Source organism: Geotrypetes seraphini, chromosome 5, assembly GCF_902459505.1.
Source record: "Geotrypetes seraphini chromosome 5, aGeoSer1.1, whole genome shotgun sequence".
Taxonomy (NCBI): Eukaryota; Metazoa; Chordata; class Amphibia; order Gymnophiona; family Dermophiidae; genus Geotrypetes; species Geotrypetes seraphini.
In genome coordinates this window covers 25,163,872-25,184,750 of record NC_047088.1, presented here as the reverse complement: position 1 = coordinate 25,184,750, position 20,879 = coordinate 25,163,872, and the positions used below count along the sequence as shown (strand labels likewise).

General features: G+C 36.4%; 1 protein-coding gene across 1 annotated transcript in view; it reads left to right on the top strand.

Annotated features, from left to right (window-relative positions):
• The window catches only part of STAG2 (stromal antigen 2), a 613,131-nt gene that overhangs the window by 571,031 nt on the left and 21,221 nt on the right, over positions 1-20,879 (top strand). Inside the window, 1 exon segment of the mRNA XM_033944545.1 lies at positions 19,941-20,067. Within this exon segment, the coding sequence (XP_033800436.1) occupies positions 19,941-20,067 (127 nt within the window).

The following is a 20,879-nucleotide window of genomic DNA, read 5'->3' as shown; positions in this document are numbered from 1 at the left end:
TTCCCCCATGTGTTTCTCAATAACAGACTGTGGACTTTTCCTCCAGGAAATTGTCGAAACCCTTCTTAAAACCAGCTACACTATTCGCTCTTACCACAATCTCTGGCAATGCATTCCAGAGCTTAACTATTCTCTGAGTGAAAAAAAATTTCCTCCTATTGGTTTTAAATGTATTTCCCTGTAACTTCATTGAGTGTCCCCTAGTCTTTGTAATTTTTGACAGCGTGAACAATCAATCCATTTGTACCCATTCTACTCCACTCAGGATTTTGTAGACTTCAATCATATTTTCCCTCAGCCATCTCTTTTCCAAGCTGAAGAGCCCTAACCTTTTTAGTCTTTCCTCATACAAGAGGAGTTCCATCCGCTTTTTTCATCTAGGTCGCTCTTCTTTGAGCCTTTTCTAGTGCCACTATATCTTTCTTGAGATGAGACAAAAATTGAATGCAGTACTCCAGATGAGGTCGCACCATGGAGCGATACAGAGGCATTATAACATTCTTGTTTACCATCTCTTTTTAAATCCCAGCATCCTGCTTGCTTTTTTGGCCGCCACCACACATTGGATGGAAGGTTTCATCATATTGTCTACGATGACACCCAGATCCTTTTCTTGGGCGCTAATCCCCAAAGTGGACCCTAGCATCCAGTAACTGTGATTCGGGTTATTCTTCCCAATGTGTATCAGTTTGCATTTGTCCACATTAAATTTCATCTGCCACTTGGATGCTCAGTCTTTTAATTTCCTACGGTCTGCCTGCAATTTTTCACAATTCGCATATGTTTTAACAACTTTGAACAGTTTAGTGTCATATGCATATTTAATCATATTCATCGTTCTAATTTCCAGATTATTTATAAATAAGTTAAATAGCACCGGCCACAGTACAGACCCCTGTGGAACTCCACTGTTTACTCTCCTCCATTGAGAAAAATGACCATTTAATCCTACCCTCTATTTTCTATCCGATAACCAATTCCTAATCCACAACTGAACTTTGCCACCTATCCCATGACTCTTTAATTTTCTCAGAAGCCTCTCATGAGGAACTTTATCAAAAGCTTTCTGAAAATCTAGATATACTATATCAACCGGATACCGTTATCCACGTTTATTCATACCTTCAAAAAAGTCAAGCAAATTGGTGAGACAAATTCTCCCTTGGCTGAACCCATCCTGACTCAGTCTCATTAAATCATGTTTGTCTACGTGTTCCACAATTTTATTTTTTATAATTGTTTCCATCATTTTGCCCAGCATTGAAGTCAGGCTAACCAGTCTGTATTTTCCTGGATCTCCCCTGGAGACCTTTTTAAAAATCGGCATAACATTGGCCAACCTCCAATCTTCAGGTACTACAGACAATTTTAGCGACAGGTTACATATCTAACAGCAGGTCAGGAATTTCATGTTTGAGTTCTTTTAGTACCCTGGGATATATCCTGTCCAGGCAATTTATCACTTTTTAACTTGTCAGTTTAGCTTAGTACATCTTCCAGATTCACCGAGATTTCTTTCAGTTCCTTCGCATCATCACTCTTGAAAACCATTTTTGATTCAGGTAGATCTCTTACTTCTTCTTCTTTAAAGACCGAAGCAAAGAATTCATTCAGTCTCTCCACTATGGCCTTATCCTCCCTGAGCACCCCTTTTGCTCCTTGATCATCCAATGGTCCCACAGATTCCCTCGCAGGTTTTCTGCTTCTGATGTACCTAAAAAAATTGTTATGAGTTTTTGCCTCTTTTGAAGTTTCTCTTCATATTCTTTCTTAGCTGTCTTTATCACTGCTTTGTATCTAACTTGCCAGTGCTTGTGTTTCTTCTTATTTTCTTTATTCGGATCCTTTTTCCATTCTTTAAAGGATGTTTTTTGGCTCTAAAAGCCTCTTTCACTTCACCTTTTAACCACGCCAGTTCTCATTTCCTCTTCTTTCCACCTTTGCTGATACGTGGAATACATCTGGTCTGGGCTTCCACGATGGTATTTTTAAATACATCCACACCTGGTTTATAGTCCTAACCTTTGCAACTGATCCTTTTAGCTTCTTAACCATTTTCCTCATGCTGACACGCTGATCCAAGATGGCCACGAGCAACTGAATGTTGAAAGCGGCTCTCGAGAACTCTGGGAAAATTGGAAACTTTACCTTGTTTCATCTTTCATCTGAAAACTTTCCTCATGCCAAAAAGGAGAGAGAAACGTGCTGCAGGAGCCTCGCGGCGTCCTGAAAATCCCCCTACAATTACCATCGAGCAGCTCCTGAATCAGCTTCAAAGGGAGTCAGTGACACCAGGGAATCGCCCGCTGGAACCGGTGATGCAGAGTGATGCCGCTAAAGGGATCCCTGGGCTAAAGGTCACGCTGAACCCTGAAGTAAGAGACACTTCCTCCCAACCGCAGCGCACCAGCTCACCGCGGGAATCAGACACCTCCAATGAGATAGTGTCTGCAACCCAGGAGACTCGTTCATCTGGGAGTTTGGAGAGAGTCTTGAGAGAGATACGGCGGTTGGAACACCGAAGAAGAGGGAGGAAAAACAGGACCAACAAACTACAATTTTGGGAGGTGAGACTAGTTCTTTCGTGGTTGAAAAACCCACTGAAATTACTATGGAGTCTCTCTGGGACTTAGTCATTAAATTAGGAAATACTTTGAATCCACAAATTAGAGAGGTAGAAAAGAAAATATATAAACAAGAACTAAATGCAATACAATTGGAAAGGACCTCAATCAAATCTAAGTTGGGGAAAAATGAAGTTGGAATAACTGAGGTTAAACAGGTACAAGAAGTTGTGGTTAAAGACTGTGTTAATATTAGGCAGAAACTGGAAATGATTGAAAATGGCCACCGAGCCAATAATTTGAGGATCCTAAATTTCCCGAGGGTTTTCTCTCTGTCCCCTCAGGAAATGTTAAAGAAATATTTCCTAGAAGTTTTCTCAGTTTCCGAGGAACTAATTCCACCCTTTACACAAGCATATTATTTGCCTATTAGAAATAAGGAGCAACAACTGGTCAACCAAGGACAGCAGGAACCACAATTAGATATCTCAATTTTATTGGAAACTTCTACAAAAGACCTGGCCATACCAGCAACATTATTGGCGACTGTTGCACTGGCACCACATAAGAACTGGATTATGAAGATGTTCTTTAAAAATAGAACCAAAGAGTTTCTGGGACAGAAAGTACAGATCTTTCCAGATGTCACCAAAGAGACTCAAAAACGGAGAAGGCAGTTTTTGTTATTGAAACCAGGTGTAATTTCAGTGGGGGGAAAGTTTTTTTCTTAGGTTTCCCTGTAAATGTATTCTTTATGGTTCAGATAAATATGTGTTTTTTTTTGATCTGACACACCTAACAAATTTTGTAGCTTTGAAACGTCTTGAGAAAGGTGGAACAACTGAAGTAACAACTGATTCATGATTAATACTCCCTGTAACTTCAGTCACTTTTGACTGATTTCTTAAATGATTTCTTTCTTAATTATTAATATCGGAGGGGCGTGGCTTGGACACGCATGAGGAAGGTCGGCTAACAGAAGAGCTCCCTGAAAAAAGTCCTTGAAAGAAAAAAAAAAGTTACTAAAAGTGGAGATTTAAGAATTATTTAATGATAAATAAAGAAAAAAACGCGATGGCTTCAGGAAAACAAAATAAAAATGATTTTGCGGTCTCGGGAAGCAGCAAGAGAGCAAAGCCTGAACAAGAAATAGGATCAAAAACAGGAGATCCAGAAGTATTGAAAGAAATCAAAGAAATGCTTTTACTTCTTACTAAAAAAGTTAACAATTTAACTGAAGATGTATCCACGTTAAATAAAAAAATGGATTTAATGGAGTTAAAGTGCAATGACATGGAAGAAAGATTAATAACAGCTGAAAAAGAAATTTCTAACAACATAAATGAAAAAAAGAAAATTGATTTGCTTACTAAAGAGTTGGAGGATCAATCGAATCGTGAAAGAAGGAGTAATATTCGTCTGATTGGTCTCCCGGAAGGAGCAGAGAAAGGAAATCCGGTGGCATTTATAGAAAATTTACTACCTAAACTACTTCCTCTAAAAACCAAGTACCCCATAGAGATTGAAAGAGCACATAGAGTGCCTACAAAAAGATCAGGAAGGTATCAAGGACCAAGGCCACTGATCTTTAAACTGTTGCGCCACCAGCAGGTTATAGAAATTTTTCAACTTGCAAAACAAAATAAAGGATTACAATTTCAAGATGCCCGCATTCATTTTGTTCCAGACTTTGCAAAAAGTACGGCGATCAAAAGAAAAAAGCTCCTGGACTTGAGACCACAACTAAGAGAAATGGGAGCAAAGTTTGGTATAGTATACCCGGCTAATATGAAAGTAACTATTGCAGATAAAACTTTAACTTTTGACAATGCAGAAGAGCTACAAAAATTTATACAAAGCCAAGAATTACCAATGTCACCTTAATTTCTCTTTATTATATGTTATATTATTTTATCTGGAAAAACTTTTATTTTATTTTATGATATACACTTATTAAAATAATATTGTTTACCCATAGCAACGATTTAGAATGTTTTTAACCTTATTCAAAATTACACTTCAACGATCTTTATGTTAATGATATGGTCTGGCTAAGTATTCCATAATGGAATGAAACAGTTAAGGCATCAGCTGAATTCTATTGATCTCAATTATAATTTTTAATATTAGGAAAAACTGTATGCGAATTGATTGTAGGATGGAGCTTCCTTCCTTTAAAATAGCAGTAAGACTATTTGAACTATATGCATGTGACTAATTTAACCCCTCAAGCAAATTGAAAAGATAATCAGTATTTCAACATCTTTACTATTCTTTAATACTACAAATACTACAAATCCCAGACATCAATGCGAAAGAATCTGCGAATAAGAAGACTTCACGAAACCGGAAAGAGAAATTATAAATAGGAGATGTTATTTCTCGAATGGATATTAAAGAATTACTTCGCTGTATAACAAACTATTAAAATAAAATATGAATGGAACAGAAACAAAGACCAACTTATATCTTAAAATTGAACGACGAAGAAAAATAGAAATCACCTGGAATACAACAAAATGTGATAAGAATATTGAACTGGATATAAAAATACAAAGAGGCGGTGAAAGAAGAAGGAATGATTTTCTACGAAGAAGGAAGTACTGAACATTAAATATTAGTAAATAAAGAGCACGATATAAGAATAAAAGAGACTTCTGCGTTTGAAGGGGGGGAGCTCTGGAATATAATTTTTTTTTTTTTTTTTTTTTTGTCGCATACTTAACCTATACCTTATATATCTTTTAATCTTTTCATGTTTTTAAAGATTAATATTATAGAAAACAGTATATGATTGGGTTTGACATAATGAAAGATTATTTCATTTTAATATATATAAGTATAATATGAATATACAATGTGATATTTTTAAATTTATAAAATTAAATATATTTACATAAGATTTAAATTAAGGTCAAAAATAGTAATGGAACATATAATTTGATATACAGGAACCATAGAAGGGAACTTAAAATATAATCTATACTATATGATTTATTAGATTTAGATTAAAATAAGAGTGTATTGAATAATAGAATAATAAATTAATTTAAAGTCTATATTAACATAAAATCTCAACCGGATTTATAGAAATATGAAATGTCAAGGAAAATATTAATTATCTTTAAAACTACTATAATATATATGACTTATTTGTGAATCTTAACAGATTTGGACTTTCAGGGAGTGTTTTTTGATACCGATCTAATATGTGTGTTGCCAAGTGTGCACTGCTATTAATTAGGGGGGAGGGAGGGTGGGATGGGAGGAGAGGGGAAATGGGAATGGGAAATTATATTGTTACAATGTATGGATATCTGATCGTAAAACTTATATTACATTTAAATCAAAATAGTTCTAAAATTTTAAATGGATATTAAAATATATACAATTAATGTCAATGGTTTAAATCATCCTATCAAAAGAAACAAATTATTAGGATTTCTCCATAAGCAAAACGCCGATATATACTTTATACAAGAGACTCATCTCTCAGATAATGAATCTAGGAAGTTAACAGGGGGTTGGATATCAAAATGTTTCTATTCACCTGCTTTAGGAAAAAAGGCTGGGGTAGCGATCCTGATAAATAAGAAATGCACTGCAAACTTTAAATTAATAAATTTTGATCCTTCAGGAAGATGGGTACATATTAAAATGGATTTGGGAAGTACAACCCTTGATTTATTTAATCTTTATGCTCCTAATTCAAATCAAAAGGAGTTTTTCAATCAAATTCAACAATTATTATTACCACTGGCTGCTTCTAATTTAGTAGTAGCTGGAGATTTCAATGCTGTAATGGATCCAATTATAGACAAAAAACCAAGTAAAATCATAAAATCTTTAGGACTAGATAATTTAATACAATCTTGTAATTTAATAGATATATGGCGTATCCTTCATTTTAATGATCGGGAATATTCTTTTTGTTCTCAAGTCCATAAATCTTTTTCAAGAATTGATTATATATTTGTAAATAATAACATAGCGCAGCATGTATCAAAAGCAGTAATTGATCCCATTATAATTTCAGACCATGCTGGTGTGTGGATTAACCTTCAGAATTACAATAATGATCAATTTAATTCAATATGGAGATTTAATAATGATTTATTAGCAGACTCGAAATTCTTAGAAGATCTTAAAGCAAAAATGCAAGAATTCTTTCAATTTAATACTTCTGATGACATTAATATAGAAATTTTATGGGATGCTTTTAAAGCAACAATGAGAGGAAATATAATTTCATATTCAGCTTTTATTAAAAAACAACTTAAAAAACAATATAAAGATATGGAAAAACAAAAATTTTAGAAAATAAATTAATTACAAAATGGGAAAACAATACATTACAAGAGTTGTTAAAAGTAAAAGTTAAATATAATGAGATTTCTTCTCAAATTGTGAGGAAAGATATTTTCAATAAACAAGTACAATATTATGGCAATTCAAATAAAGCAGGAAAATTATTAGCAAATTTTCTTAAAGCAAAGAAAAGAAAATCTAAGATTATTGCAATTAAAGATATACAAGGTAACACACATACCAACACAAAAGATATTATAACACAATTTCTTGATTTTTACAAGGAATTATACACTTCTAATTCTTATAAAAATAAAGAACAAGACGGATTAACTTTCTTAAATTCTTTTATTGGACCGAATATTCCGGATCATATAAAAGGAAGTTTAGAAGAACCTATATCTTTAAAAGAAATAGAAACAGCATTGAAGTCTCTTAGAGTTGGATCCGCTCCAGGTGGAGATGGTTATACTGTTGAATTTTATAAATCATTCCAAAATATCATATTACCATATCTGTTAAATTTGTTTCAATATCAAATAAAGAATGAAAATATATCTGGTACTATGGCAGAATCGATAATTATAGTCTTACCAAAACCAAACAAAGATCCTACTCTGGTTTCAAATTACAGGCCTATTTCATTATTAAATGTGGATAATAAATTAATGGCTAAAGTATTAGCATTAAGATTGGCAAAAGCTCTTCCTTTCATTATTGATGTACATCAAACAGGATTTATTGCTAAAAGACATTCATCAGACAATACTAGACTAGCATTCCACTCATTAAATTTAGCAAAAAATATAAATGATCCAGTTTTTTTAATTTCTTTAGATGCAGAAAAAGCTTTTGATAGAGTGGAATGGAATTTTATATATCAAGCTTTACATTGGTTTGGTATAGGATCCGGTTTTATTAAAATGATTCAGACATTGTATAGCTCTCCTGGAGCAAGATTATATATTAACAATAATTTATCAACTAAATTCAACTTGCATAGGGGAGTTAGACAAGGATGCCCTTTGTCTCCATTACTTTTTGATGTTGTCCTAGAACCTTTATTAATTGCAATAAAAAAAACTAGGGAAATAAAGGGAATCTCATTTACCAGTTTTGAATTTAAATTATCTGCATATGCAGATGATATATTATTATATTTAAGAGAACCGGAAATTACTATTCCATGTATGCTTAATTTAATAGAAAAATACGGTACATTTTCTGGATATAAAATTAATTGGAATAAATCTGAAATCCTCCCAATTAATGTTCATTGTACCAAAGGATTATTTGATCCATATTCATTTATTTGGAAAGAGGATGGAATAAAATATTTAGGAATTATGATCAAAAATACAATTGAAGACACAGTCAAAGAGAATGAAAAACTTTTATTGAAAAAAATAACAGAAATGTGTGAGCAATGGAATCCATTACATCTTTCTTGGTGGGGAAGGATTCAAACAATTAAAATGATGATATTGCCTGTGGTTTGTTACCAAATGAGTATGATTCCAATATTTTTTCAGGGGTCATTTTATAAAAAACTTAACAATATTCTTACAAAATTTGTTTGGTGTGGGAAAAGACCAAGAATCGCTTTAGTATCATTACAAAGACCAATTATGGAAGGGGGGGTAAATTTTCCAAATTTTTATAGGTATCATCAAGCCTATATTTTAAGACAGGGTATGTATTGGATCCTCCCAGATCTCTTAGAAAATGTACCAGATTGGCTGTATTTAGAATGGCGGCTCCTGTTCCCTTTAAATCCAGAACACTTAATTTCTATATCAATGCCTATAAGATACAAAGAACACAGAATCTTATTAGATACTTGGAAAACATTAAGATACATAAATAATCTGACACCAGAACCAATTGCTAAATCCCTAAATCAATCAATATGGGTAAACTCCAGGATCAGAATTGGCGGATTTAAAATCGTCTGGAAACAATGGATAACTGCAGGAATAAGAACATTAAATGACGTCATATCAGAAGGTTCCTTGCTTAGTTTTTCACAATTGCAAAATAAATTTAGACTAAATAAAACACAATTTTTTAAATGGATGCAATTGAAGCAAGCCATTCAGGTAGGGTTCCCTGAATGGAAAATTCTCAATACTCAATATAGTTTGCAAGTTTTATGTTTCCAGACGGATTTCTTGGGTCACCAAGCCGCAAAATGGTATAAATTAATAAATGGATTTCTAAATAAAAAAAAGAAAACTGGACTTAGGGATATTTGGAGCATTGAGATTGGACAGACAATTTCTGCATCTCAATGGCCAAAATTCTGGTCCTGGAGATTAAGATTAACAAAGTCAGCATCTATGAGTCAAACATGGTTATTTTTATTACATAGAGTGTTATGGACCCCGACGCGCTTGCAAAAGATAGATAATACTAGATCTAATAGATGTTGGCATTGTAAAATAGAAGTAGGGACATTGGATCATTTAATTTTTTTTTGTCCCTGTATAAAAGCTTTTTGGAATTTAATTTGGCCCCAAATAAATATATTACTAGAAAATCACGTAGGACTCTCATATGATACCATATTATTCGGTACTGCAATGAGAACACAGAGTCCAATATCAGCAAATAATAATAAATTACTTTTAATATTGACAGGAGTTGCCATGCAGCAAATCACACAAAATTGGAAAGATTTTACCAAACTAAATTATACATTCTGGTGGAACTCGGTATGTCACATTTACAAAATGGAGAAAATTTTGGCTTTACAACAAGGAAATATTAAAAATTTTAAGAAAATATGGGATCCATTGACTAATTATTCTAGAGATCAGATATCTTAACACATTGATAATAGTAATATAGGGTTAGGGTGGGAAATATAGATATTAATATGAAAGAAAAATGGAAAAACAATTAATAGGGGAAAGGGATGAATATCTATGATATGAATTTGTACATACATATATATTTTATTATACATTTTATAATATGTGATTCATGTATTGAAAGAATGAAAATTCTATAAATAAAAAGTTTAAAAAAAAAAATTATTAATATCACTCTCTGTAAGTCTTGGATCACAGATAGATAATTGTGGACTATTGATTGCTTAATATTGTAAGAGGAGTATGTTATACTTCTCCCTTTTATAAAATTATTATCTTTTCTTTTTTTAAATGTTAGCGCCAGCAGTCTGGTTCCATCCCAGTTAATACATTCCAAATAAAACACATTTTTCTACCTTTGTTCTATTATGCTGGTTCCAGTTACTTGTCTGCTTTTGTGTCTTTCTTCTGTTTCCAGTGGCTGTTCTCTTTTTCATTCTCCTCTCTCCTCCTTCCTTGTTCCTGACATACTGATTTTCCCTTTTTAGCTCTTTCCTTCCTTTTTTTATTTGCCCCTGTCCATTCAAATTTCACCCTGCTCCTTTCTACTTTTCACCTACGTATCAACTTTATCTCCTCTCTCACTCCCTAGCTCTCCCATTTCCCATCTTGCCCCTTCCCCAGCCTCTTATTATCATTTCTCTCTCCACCAAGTCCAACTCTCCCTGACCTCCTTACTCTCCTTTTACCATCTCTCCTTTTCCTGCCCCCTCTGTCCTTCCCCAAGGCTATCTTTCCTTATTCCCTTTCTAGGTCCTCTGTCCTCCCCATCTCCTAAATCTGACATCTCTCTCTCCCTTACCCCATCCCTGAGTCTATCTTTCCTTCCTTGAGTCTAACATCTCTCCCTTTTCCCACTCCTTCCCCCGAGTCCAATAGCATAAAATGTACACAAATGCGAACTTTGACCTAAACCAATAATCAAGAGGCTCCTAAACCTCATAATATAGTTACTAAATCCAAACTGTAAAATGCTTGGTAGTTGAATCCTGATATAAATTTACATTTTGTATGCTGACTTGTATGTTGATTTGTATTGGAGTACACCAGTGGTCTCAAACTTGCAGCTCACCAGGTACTATTTTGAGGCCCTCAGTATGTTTATCATAATCACAAAAGTAAAATAAAACAGTTTCTTGATCATATGTCTCTTTAACTATAAATTACAATATTATTATTATTAAAACTTAGCCAAAAATAAATATTTATAAATATAAAGAGTTTTACCTCATGCAAAATTGTCATCTATAATAATAAAACGCTAAGCGCGCATGCGCACTCACGCCGCGTGTTCCCTGATTCCTGATCTGTCGGGATGTGACGGCAAGAGTGCGCATGCGCGCTTATTACGTCACCCCTGCTCTCCACCTCGCGCCGCTGCGTGTAGCTGCTTTCAAAGGGCCCATTAAAGGTCGGAGAAGGTGGCGATCGTGAGAGGAGCCGCCGGAAAGTTAAACTGATCGGGGCTTGGCTGTTCAGTCCATGCAGGCTCCTCTCTCGTGGTCTTGCCGGTGGACAGGAGGGGAGCAGCTAAGAGCACCCATGCCATTGCCTCATTGAGGAGCTGGCAAGCTCAGGCAGGAAGGAAAGTAGTGAGTGTAGGAGGGGCAGGAGAAGCTAGACTGAGGGAAAAAATGCTGATGCACAGGGAAATGGAGGGAGAGGGAATGCTGCGGCTGCTGCACAGGGAAGTAGGGAAGGAGATAGGAAGAAAGACACAGGGGCAGGGAGAGAGACAGAAAGACAGACAGACAAAGGGGGCCAGGGAGGGAGAGAGACAGAAAGAAAGAGCGGGAGGAAGAGAGACAGAAAGAAAAAGACAGGGGTAGGGAGAGAAACAGAAAGAAAGACAGACATATATTCTAGCACCAGCGGGAGGAAGGGAGACAGAAAGAAAAGAAGAAAGACACAGAGAGAGGGAGAGACACAGAAAGACAGACAGACAAAGGGGGCCAGGGAGAGAGACAGACAGAAAGAAAGACAGTGGGACAGAGAGAGAGAGACAGAAAGAAAGATAGACAGATATATAGTCTAGCACCCGTTAATGTAACGGGCTAAAATACTAGTTTCTTTAATAAGATATTAACTATTTTTTCTGAGGCCCTCCAAGTACCTATAAATCCAAAATGTGGCCCTGCAAAGGGTTTGAGTTTGAGACCACTGGTGTATACTATATATGCTGATCTGTATTGATTTACATTATATATGTTGCTCTTTAACCCATTCTGATCTCTTTTCAGAGGACTGGATAAAAAATTGAGTAAATAAATAAAAAGAAAACTTATTTATTATGGGACTAGTCTTTTTGGCTTTGAAGTCTAGAATTCTAGCCCTTGGTCTTACTTTTTATTGTAAAATATCCATGAAAATGTTTGATTTCCTATCAGCATAAGTATATCTATTGGGATTCTTTATAGTTTCTAAAGTTCTTCAGTATCATAATGGGTAAATATCAATTTAGAAAGGGTTACAAAGCTTTCTAAAGCTCTGGGACGCCAACAAACCACAGTGAGATCCATCATTTACAAATGGAGAAGACTTGGAACAGTAGTGAATCTTTCCAGGAGAAACCAGCCTGCCAAAATTACACCAAGGCTGCAGCGACAACTAATCCAGAAAATTTCAAAACTTACGAGGTCATGCAAAGAATGGCAGGCCTCTTTAGCCTCAGCAAAGGTTAGAAACTGTTTATATCTAATGCTTATCTCACATTGGTGGAAACAAATCTGGATGATCCTCAAGCCTTTTTGGAAGTGTTATTTGGACATTATGAAACATTGTGGACAAAGCAGGTATCGTTATGTCTTATGTAAGAAAATACAGTATTCCACAGTAAGAAAATCATCCAAAAGGAAAACGTGCTGGTGCTGCTAGTGTCATGGTGTGGGCTATGTAGCAAAATAATGATCCAAAGCAAGTCTACATCTGATTGGCTGAGGAGAAACAAAATTTAGGTGAAGTCCAGATTTGAAATCAATGGAGATGCTGCAGCAAGACCTGAAACAAGCAGTTCATACATAAAAACCTATATGTCTGAGATTAAAGCATAAGCCTTGCAATATTGGGACAAACTGAAAGTCCATCAAGCCCATTTGTTTTTATTGTCACTGTTTTCAATTTTCTTTTGTAAACCGCATAGAACTCCTAAGGTACTGCGGTATATAAATAATTTTTTATGTTATCTTATCCAATCCAGGTCGCAAAAACCTGGCAAGGTGCAAAAAGAATAAAACAGATTTTATACTTGTTATCCTAGAAATAAGCAGTACCGTAGATTTTCCCAAGTCCATCTTAATAATTGGAAATTATTCAAACTTTTTTTTAACCCTTCTAAGAACTGCTTAAACCACCTACTCTGGCAACAAATTCCAGTGTTTAAATTACACATTGAATGAAGATTTTCTCTGATTTGTTTTAAATCTAATAGTTTCATTGCATACTTATTTATAGCAAATAGTATGGGAGCAACTTCCACATTTCTGTGGTTATGGTCATTTGCAGTGGTATAATGATTCTTTGCAGCACATTCAAGTTTCTTTATTTTTGATATACCATTTATCATACAGGTATCTAAATGGTTTACAATAATATGTAGTTAAAATTAAAAGAATAGAAACTTATCTAAACTTAAAAAAAAAGGGGAGACATTTACGCATGAACATACATGATACATTGGGAGAGGATGGGAAGGAAAGATTAATAAATACATCGAGATAAAAATAAAAGAGGGAAATAGGAGAGGGAGGTATGACCTCGTTGAAACCACCAGAAAGAACCCAACTATACCACATTCCGGAAAAAAACTGAAAACCAACCTCTGACACTTGAACATCTCAGATCTTCCCTTGCCCAAATGTTCCCCCTTTTCTCTTCCCCTTCCCTCTTCACTCCTCTCTCTTCTCTTTGTAAGTTGCCTTGAGCCTTAGGTATGTGCGACACAGAAATAGAACATCAGATTAGATTAGGTACAATTAGGCTGGAGAGGTCGCTTCTGAAAAAAAAAAAAAAAAGCATTTTGGTTGCCTTAAGATTTCTGTAAAGAATAATTGAATTTCAAAGGAAATAGCATTTACAAGGTAAAGGCATCTTTAAAGAGGAACGTTTTAAGTTTGGATTTGAATTTATCAAAAGAATTTTCTAGACGAAGAGCATTCCACAGTGTGGGAGCTGTGACAGAGAAGATGGATTTGCGTGTAGTGTAAAAGAGTTCTCTTACTGGAGGAATAGTGAGCAGGTTTTGATTACTAGATCAGAGAGTTTTGTAAGATGCATATGGAATTAAAAGTTTATTAATGAAGGCTGGTTGTTGCGTGTTTTTTGTTTTGAAAGCAAGTAGTAATATTTTATAGGTAGGATGGTGAGAGATGGGCAGCCAATGTGCTTTATGGAGAAGGGGAGTAACATAATCATATTTTTTGGTGTGGTAGAGAAGTTTAACAGCAGTGTTTTGTATTAGTTGAAGGTGACGAGTTTCCTTCTGAGTTATTGCTTGGTAGAGGGCATTACAGTAGTCTAGGGTTGAGATGATGAGTGAATGAATCAGTATATTGATTGAAGGGGGGTCAAGAAAAGAGGAGCTAGAACGGATTAGTCGTAACTTATGAAAGCATTTTTGTGTTACAGCACTGATTTGTTGGTGGAATGTAAGATCTTTATCCAAGATAATGCCAAGAAGTTTAACTTTACTGTCCATTTGGATGGGAGACGAGGCAATGCTAATGGGGGTACAAAGATGTTCATCTGTGTAGGTTGGAAAGAGGACACTTGTAGTTTTGGAGATGTTAAGTGCAAGTTTGTTTTGTTGGAGCCAAGAGTTGATTTGATCGAGTTTGAAGTTGATATCACAAATTTCTTTGGGGGATGAGGAGTTTAATGGATGAAGTAGGTGGATGTCATCCGCATAAATGAAGACTGTAAAGCCTATCGATTGAGCTAGAGTAAGTTAGAGGGGTTAAGAAAATATTAAAGAGTAGGGGCAAAAGAATCAAGCCCTGGGGAACCCCATAGGTTTGGTGATTGAGGAGGAAATGGAGTTGTTGAAACTAGCACTGTAATGTCGATCATTCAGATAAGATCGGAACCATTGTAGGGCAGTGCCTGATATCTCAAGAGTTTCTAGTCGATTGAGAAGAAGGGGATGATCAATGGTATCAAAAGCAGATGTAAGATCTAGAGGAGAGTGTGATGCAGTGGTTGAAGCTACAGCCTCAGCACTCTGAGGTTGTGGGTTCTAACCCACATTGCTCCTTGTGACCTAATTAGGCAAGTCACTTAATCCCTGCATTGCCCCAGGTACATTAGATAGATTGTGAGCCTATTGGGGCAGATAGAGAAAATGCTTGAGTATCTGAATAAATTATGTAAACCATTCAGAGCATCCTTGGGAGAACGGTATAGAAAATGGAATAAATAAATTTGCACCTGTCTCAACTGAGACTGGCACCAATTCTGAAGAGCTAAGATGCTACCTTTTTACGACAAGATGTCTTTTTGTATTTAGAATTTTAAATTGTGTGATTCACCAAAAGTACAAAGAAAGAAAAACAAAGATTACATATTTTTAATTCCCATATTAGGAGAAGCAAAAAAAATTTTTTTTAGAAAATCACAATTGTGATCTAAATGTAGAAAACTGAGCCTAATATCAGCATTAACATAAAATTCCAGACAAATCTAAAAACTGTATTTCAACACCTTTTTTTTCTCATCTCTTTTGGAATTTTCTTTGATCATGGTGTAGCATTCTTGTAGAAATTTTGTGGTTAGATTCAGTATTTAGTGGGGTTTAGATTTAATAGAGCTGGCTGTGTTCATTCAGTTGAATCTAATTATCAACTAAATTTGGTTGATTGAGCAATTTATTTATTTATTTCGATTTCTATCCCGTTGTCCCCAAAGAGCTCAGAACGGGTTATTTAAGGGGAAATTACTTTTTCACATGGGCAATATGGGTTTTGGATAACCTTGTTCCTTATAGAAATGAAGTAATTTATAAACTGTTAAAGATTTAGTGTGACATGCATGCAAAAGAAGCAAACAAGAATAGGGGGGGAAACTTTCACACCTGTAGCTTCATTAGATTTTGTCAAATAGAAGGATTCTGGCATCATTGCTTTAAAAATTTCTTGTTGAATTAATCAGCTGGCTTTGTCCTTTCTATATTGTCATAAGACCTTTTTTTCGTCTCTGTGATATTCATAGTTTGATGATGTAAATGTCCCTTAATGTGTGTGTGGTACTTGTTCAAACTAAAACAGATATTGTATTTCTATCTTTTTTCCACTTTTGTGTTGATTTATGCATTTTGTTTCTTTAAATAAAATGTGTGTTTTTTCTATTCCTTTCCCTCAACTCTCAGCAGATTATTCTTGTGAATTTATTGATTGTTACCAGTGGCAGTTTATTCTGTTATAAAATTAGCACATTAATGGTAGAAGATTCATTTTTAATGTGAGCCACCAGATGGTGCTCTGAACTTTAGAAGTGAGCTATTTCACAAAAATAAATAGAAGGTATTTGAAAGTAGTGATTATGAGCTTGAGTTATTGATCAGCAGTGTACTTGAAACTGATCCTTATGTTCAAGGGAATTCGCTTGGAAATTTCATTACCTTGCTGGCATTGTAATCTGGAAGTAGGGACATTGGATCATTTACTTTTTTACTGTCCCTGTATTAAATTATTTTGGAATTCAATTTGGACGCAGGTTAACCGTTTACTTGAAAATCATGTTGCTTTGCCTTATGATACTATTCTGTTTGGCATGGCTATGAGGAAAAAAAGTCATAAGAACATAAGAAGTTGCCCCCACTGAGTCAGACCAGAGGTCCATCTTGCTCAGTGGTCCGCTCCCGCGGCGGCCCATCAGGCCTAGTGCCTGAACAGTGGTCCCTGATTAATTTTGTAACTTACCTCTAATCCCATCCCTATAATCTACCTTTACTCTTATCTGTACCCCTCAATCCCTTTGTCTTCCAAGTACCTATCCAAAGCTTCTTTGAATCCCTGTAGCGTGCTCCTGTTTATCACATCCTCTGGTAGCGCGTTCCATTATCCACCACCCTCTGTGTGAAAAAGAACTTCCTGGCGTTTGTTCTAAACCTCTCCCCTTTCAATTTCTCTGAGTGCCCCCTTGTACTTATTGATCCCCTTAATTTGAAAAATCTGTCCCTGTCTATTTTTTCTATGCCCTTCATGATTTTGAAGGTTTCTATCATGTCTCCTCTAAGTCTCCACTTTTCCAGGGAGAAAAGCCCTAGCTTTTTCAGTCTGTCAGTATATGAGAGGTCCTCCATGCCCTTTATTAGCTTAGTTGCTCTTCTCTGGACCCTCTCAAGTACCTCCATGTCCTTCTTGAGGTACGGCGACCAGAACTGAACACAGTACTCCAGGTGCGGGCGCACCATAGCACGATACAGTGGCAGGATGACTTCCTTTGTCCTGGTCGTGATACCCTTCTTAATGATACCCAACATTCTGTTTGCTTTCCTTGAGGCCGTGGCACACTGCGCCGACTCCTTCAATGTTGTGTCTACCATCACTCCCAGGTCTCTTTCAAGGTCGCTCACCCCTAGCGCTGATCCCCCCATTTTGTAAGTGAACATCGGGGTTTTTTTCCCTATATGCATGACCTTGCATTTCCCTATGTTGAAACTCATTTGCCACTTTTTGGCCCATTTTTCCAGTGTTGTCAGATCTTTTTGGAGATCTTCGCAGTCCTCCATGTTATTGACCTTGCGATATAGTTTGGTGTCATCCACAAATTTAATAACCTCACATTTTGTTCCTGCTTTCAGGTCATTAATTAATATATTGAATAGGAGCGGTCCCAGCAACGACCCCTGTGGAACTCCGCTCGTGACCCATTGCCAGTCTGAGTAATGTCCCTTTACTCCAACCCTCTGTTTCCTGTCCCCAGCCAGTTTTTGATCCATCGGTGGACCTCCCCTTGCACCCCATGGTTCCATAGCTTCCTTAGTAGTCGTTCGTGTGGCACCATGTCGAAGGTTTTTTGGAAGTCAAGGTAAATGATATCTATGGATTCCCCTTTATCCACCTGTCTGGTTACCCCCTCAAAGAAGTATAATAAGTTCGTAAGGCATGACCTGCCCTTGCAGAAGCCATGCTGGCTCGACTTTAGCTGCCCATAGTTGTCGATGTGTTCCCAGATGCTGTCTTTAATCAGTGCTTCCATCATCTTTCCCGGGACCGAGGTCAAGCTCACTGGCCTGTAGTTTCCTGGGTCTCCTCTTGAGCCTTTCTTGAAGATGGGCGTGACATTTGCTATTTTCCAGTCTTCCGGAATCTCTCCAGTTTTTACGGATAGGTTGCATATTTGTCAAAGTGGCTCAGCTATTTCGTTCCTTAGTTCCTTGAGTACCCTTGGGTGAATGCCATCCGGACCTGGCGATTTGTCGTTCTTTAGCCTGCCTATCTGCCTGAGGACATCCACCTTGCTCACTTCTAGCTGGACCAGATTTTCATCCTGCTCTCCTTTTACGATCTCCTCGGGCTCCGGAATGTTGGTTGTGTCCTCCCTCGTGAAAACTGACGTGAAGAACTTATTTAGCCTGTCAGCTATCTCCTTTTCCTCTTTTACCACTCCCTTTCTGTCCCCATTATCCAAGGGTCCCACTTCCTCCCTTGCTGGTTGCTTCCCCTTAACGTACCTGAAGAATGATTTGAAGTTTGTTGCTTCCCCTGCCAGTCTCTCTTCATATTCTTTTTTTGCTTTCCTAACCACTTGATGACACTCCTTTTGGTGTTTTTTGTGTTCCTTTTGGTTCTCCTCTGTTTTGTCCTTTTTCCATTTTTTGAATGATGCTTTCTTGTCACTTATCGCCTTTTTCACTGCATTTGTTATCCACACTGGGTTTTTTGTTCTATTTTTTTTGCACCCTTTCCTGTACTTGGGGATGCACAGGTTCTGTGCTTCGTGCACTGTGCCCTTGAGTATGGTCCAGGCATTTTCTATGGACTCCATCTTCCTTGCGCTGTCGTTGAGTTTCTTTCCCACCATTTTCCTCATGGCATCATAATTCCCTTTTTTTAAGTGCAGTCGTTGTAGTTCTTTTCACCTTTGATGATCCAATTTCTAGCCTGTACTGGATCGTGTTGTGATCGCTGTTTCCTAGTGGGGTTAGTACCGCCACCTCCTTGTGAGACGCTTTACAGCAGTTGGCGATTCTCGGCGTATTAGACCTTTTGGTTTATCATTTTTTATTCTATATTTTTTGTGGCATATTTTTCAAACCTTTTTGCATAGTGGACCCCCGACGAAGGTTTGTCCGAAACACGGACCGTGTCGGGTCCCTTGTTTGGTAAAAAGGTTTTTATAAATTTATATTTGTCACAATAAATTCTGCCTGCATCTTGTACACATCCGCAGTTTGTTTTTGTTTGTTCCTATTTTATTAGTAATGTAATGTTTTAATATTAATCACTTGTTTGTCAGTTTTAAAATGAATAAAGAATTAAAAAAAAAAAAAGAAGAAGAAGAAAACATATTGAAAACAGTAATACTAATTTTCAGTTTGATACATTTTGTATACATTTAATAACAAACCCCCAAGCTTTTTTTAAATGGTTATGCAGTATCAAATAAATTATTTCTTTAATTGGAAACATGTTTATTTTGACAAGAAAGATTGTAGTAAAAATTGGATACTAAATTAGTCTGTGCTTTACACATGAATAGTAAAATCATAGATCATGCTTCATTTATCTGCTTTTTATTTTCTTCTTATCAGTTCTTCTTTTGACTCTGCTCTCAGAGGAGTAGGTTGTTTATACTTTCATCTGAATACATGTGTGATACTTGTGGCATCAGTGCACTATGTAAAATGAAGGCTGTATAAAATATTCAGAAAGGTTTTCAGGAAGGTTTTAATAGCTGATTTTTACCTCAACAATTGGTGTCAGAGTGTTAGTGCAGAATTTGGTATGTTTTATAGTTGAGCTGATCAGGAAAATGCCAATAAGCCCTTGTAATGTAGTTGGATAGGTAAAGCCTTTAGATGTATTCTTTTATTCAGAATACCAAATAGGCAACTTAACTCAGTTACATCATTTGTGTAGAAGATCAAAAAAAGGTTGTGTTGCTGTGCATGCCATGGTACTCTAGTGTGATTATTGTACATGTTTATACGCCAGCTTTAAAACTATTGAATCATAAATAATAATGTGTGTTTGTGCAGTCGACGTGGTACAGGTTTAATGGAAGATGATGAGGAACCAATTGTTGAAGATGTGATGATGTCTTCAGAAGGACGAATAGAGGACCTTAATGAAGGCATGGATTTTGACACGATGGACATAGACTTGGTAAGACATTGGTTCCCCCTTAATTAAGAATAAATTTATTGCACACCTTTCTCTGTGCTTTCATTTTACACCCCTACCTTCATCTGTAATTGTTTTACTTTCATAATTCATACAGTGTTTTGTAAAACTCTTTACACACTTGTACATTTTTCATATTTCAGCTGTCTAAAACATATATTTTAAAAATGCATTAAAATAAGCATTTGTTACCTGACAAGATACTGGGGTGTAGATGCAGAGACCTCCAACCACCTTCCCATTAGGGCAGGGGTGTCCAATGTCGGTCCTCGAGGGCCGCAATCCAGTCGGGTTTTCAGGATTTCCTCAATGAATATGCATGAGATCTATGTGCATGCACTGCTTTCAATGCATATTCATTGGGGAAATCCTGAAAACCCGACTGGATTGCGGCCCTCGAGGACCGACATTGGACACCCCTGCATTAGGGGGTAATTCTTTGTTTTTCCTCAGTAGGGACAATGAGACATTTCAAAGCTGGGAGCAAAAAGTATCTCAGGGTTAGAACATGTGCTGCAATCAGATAGTAGCATTTAACCCTTGGAGACATTGGATGGAGGATCCTTAAACACATTTGGAATGCTTTCGCTTATCACCAATTAAAGCATTATCCCAGAGCAAGCAGGCAGCATATTCTCACATGTGGCCGACATCATCCACGAATCCCCAGTATAGACAGCTGTACAAGTACACTGGCACTTCAAGAACTTTAGAAAGTTTGCGACTGACCACACCGCACATGCACGAGTGCCTTCCTGTCTGACGTAGGCAAGCAACTCCTCAGTTCTAAGTTT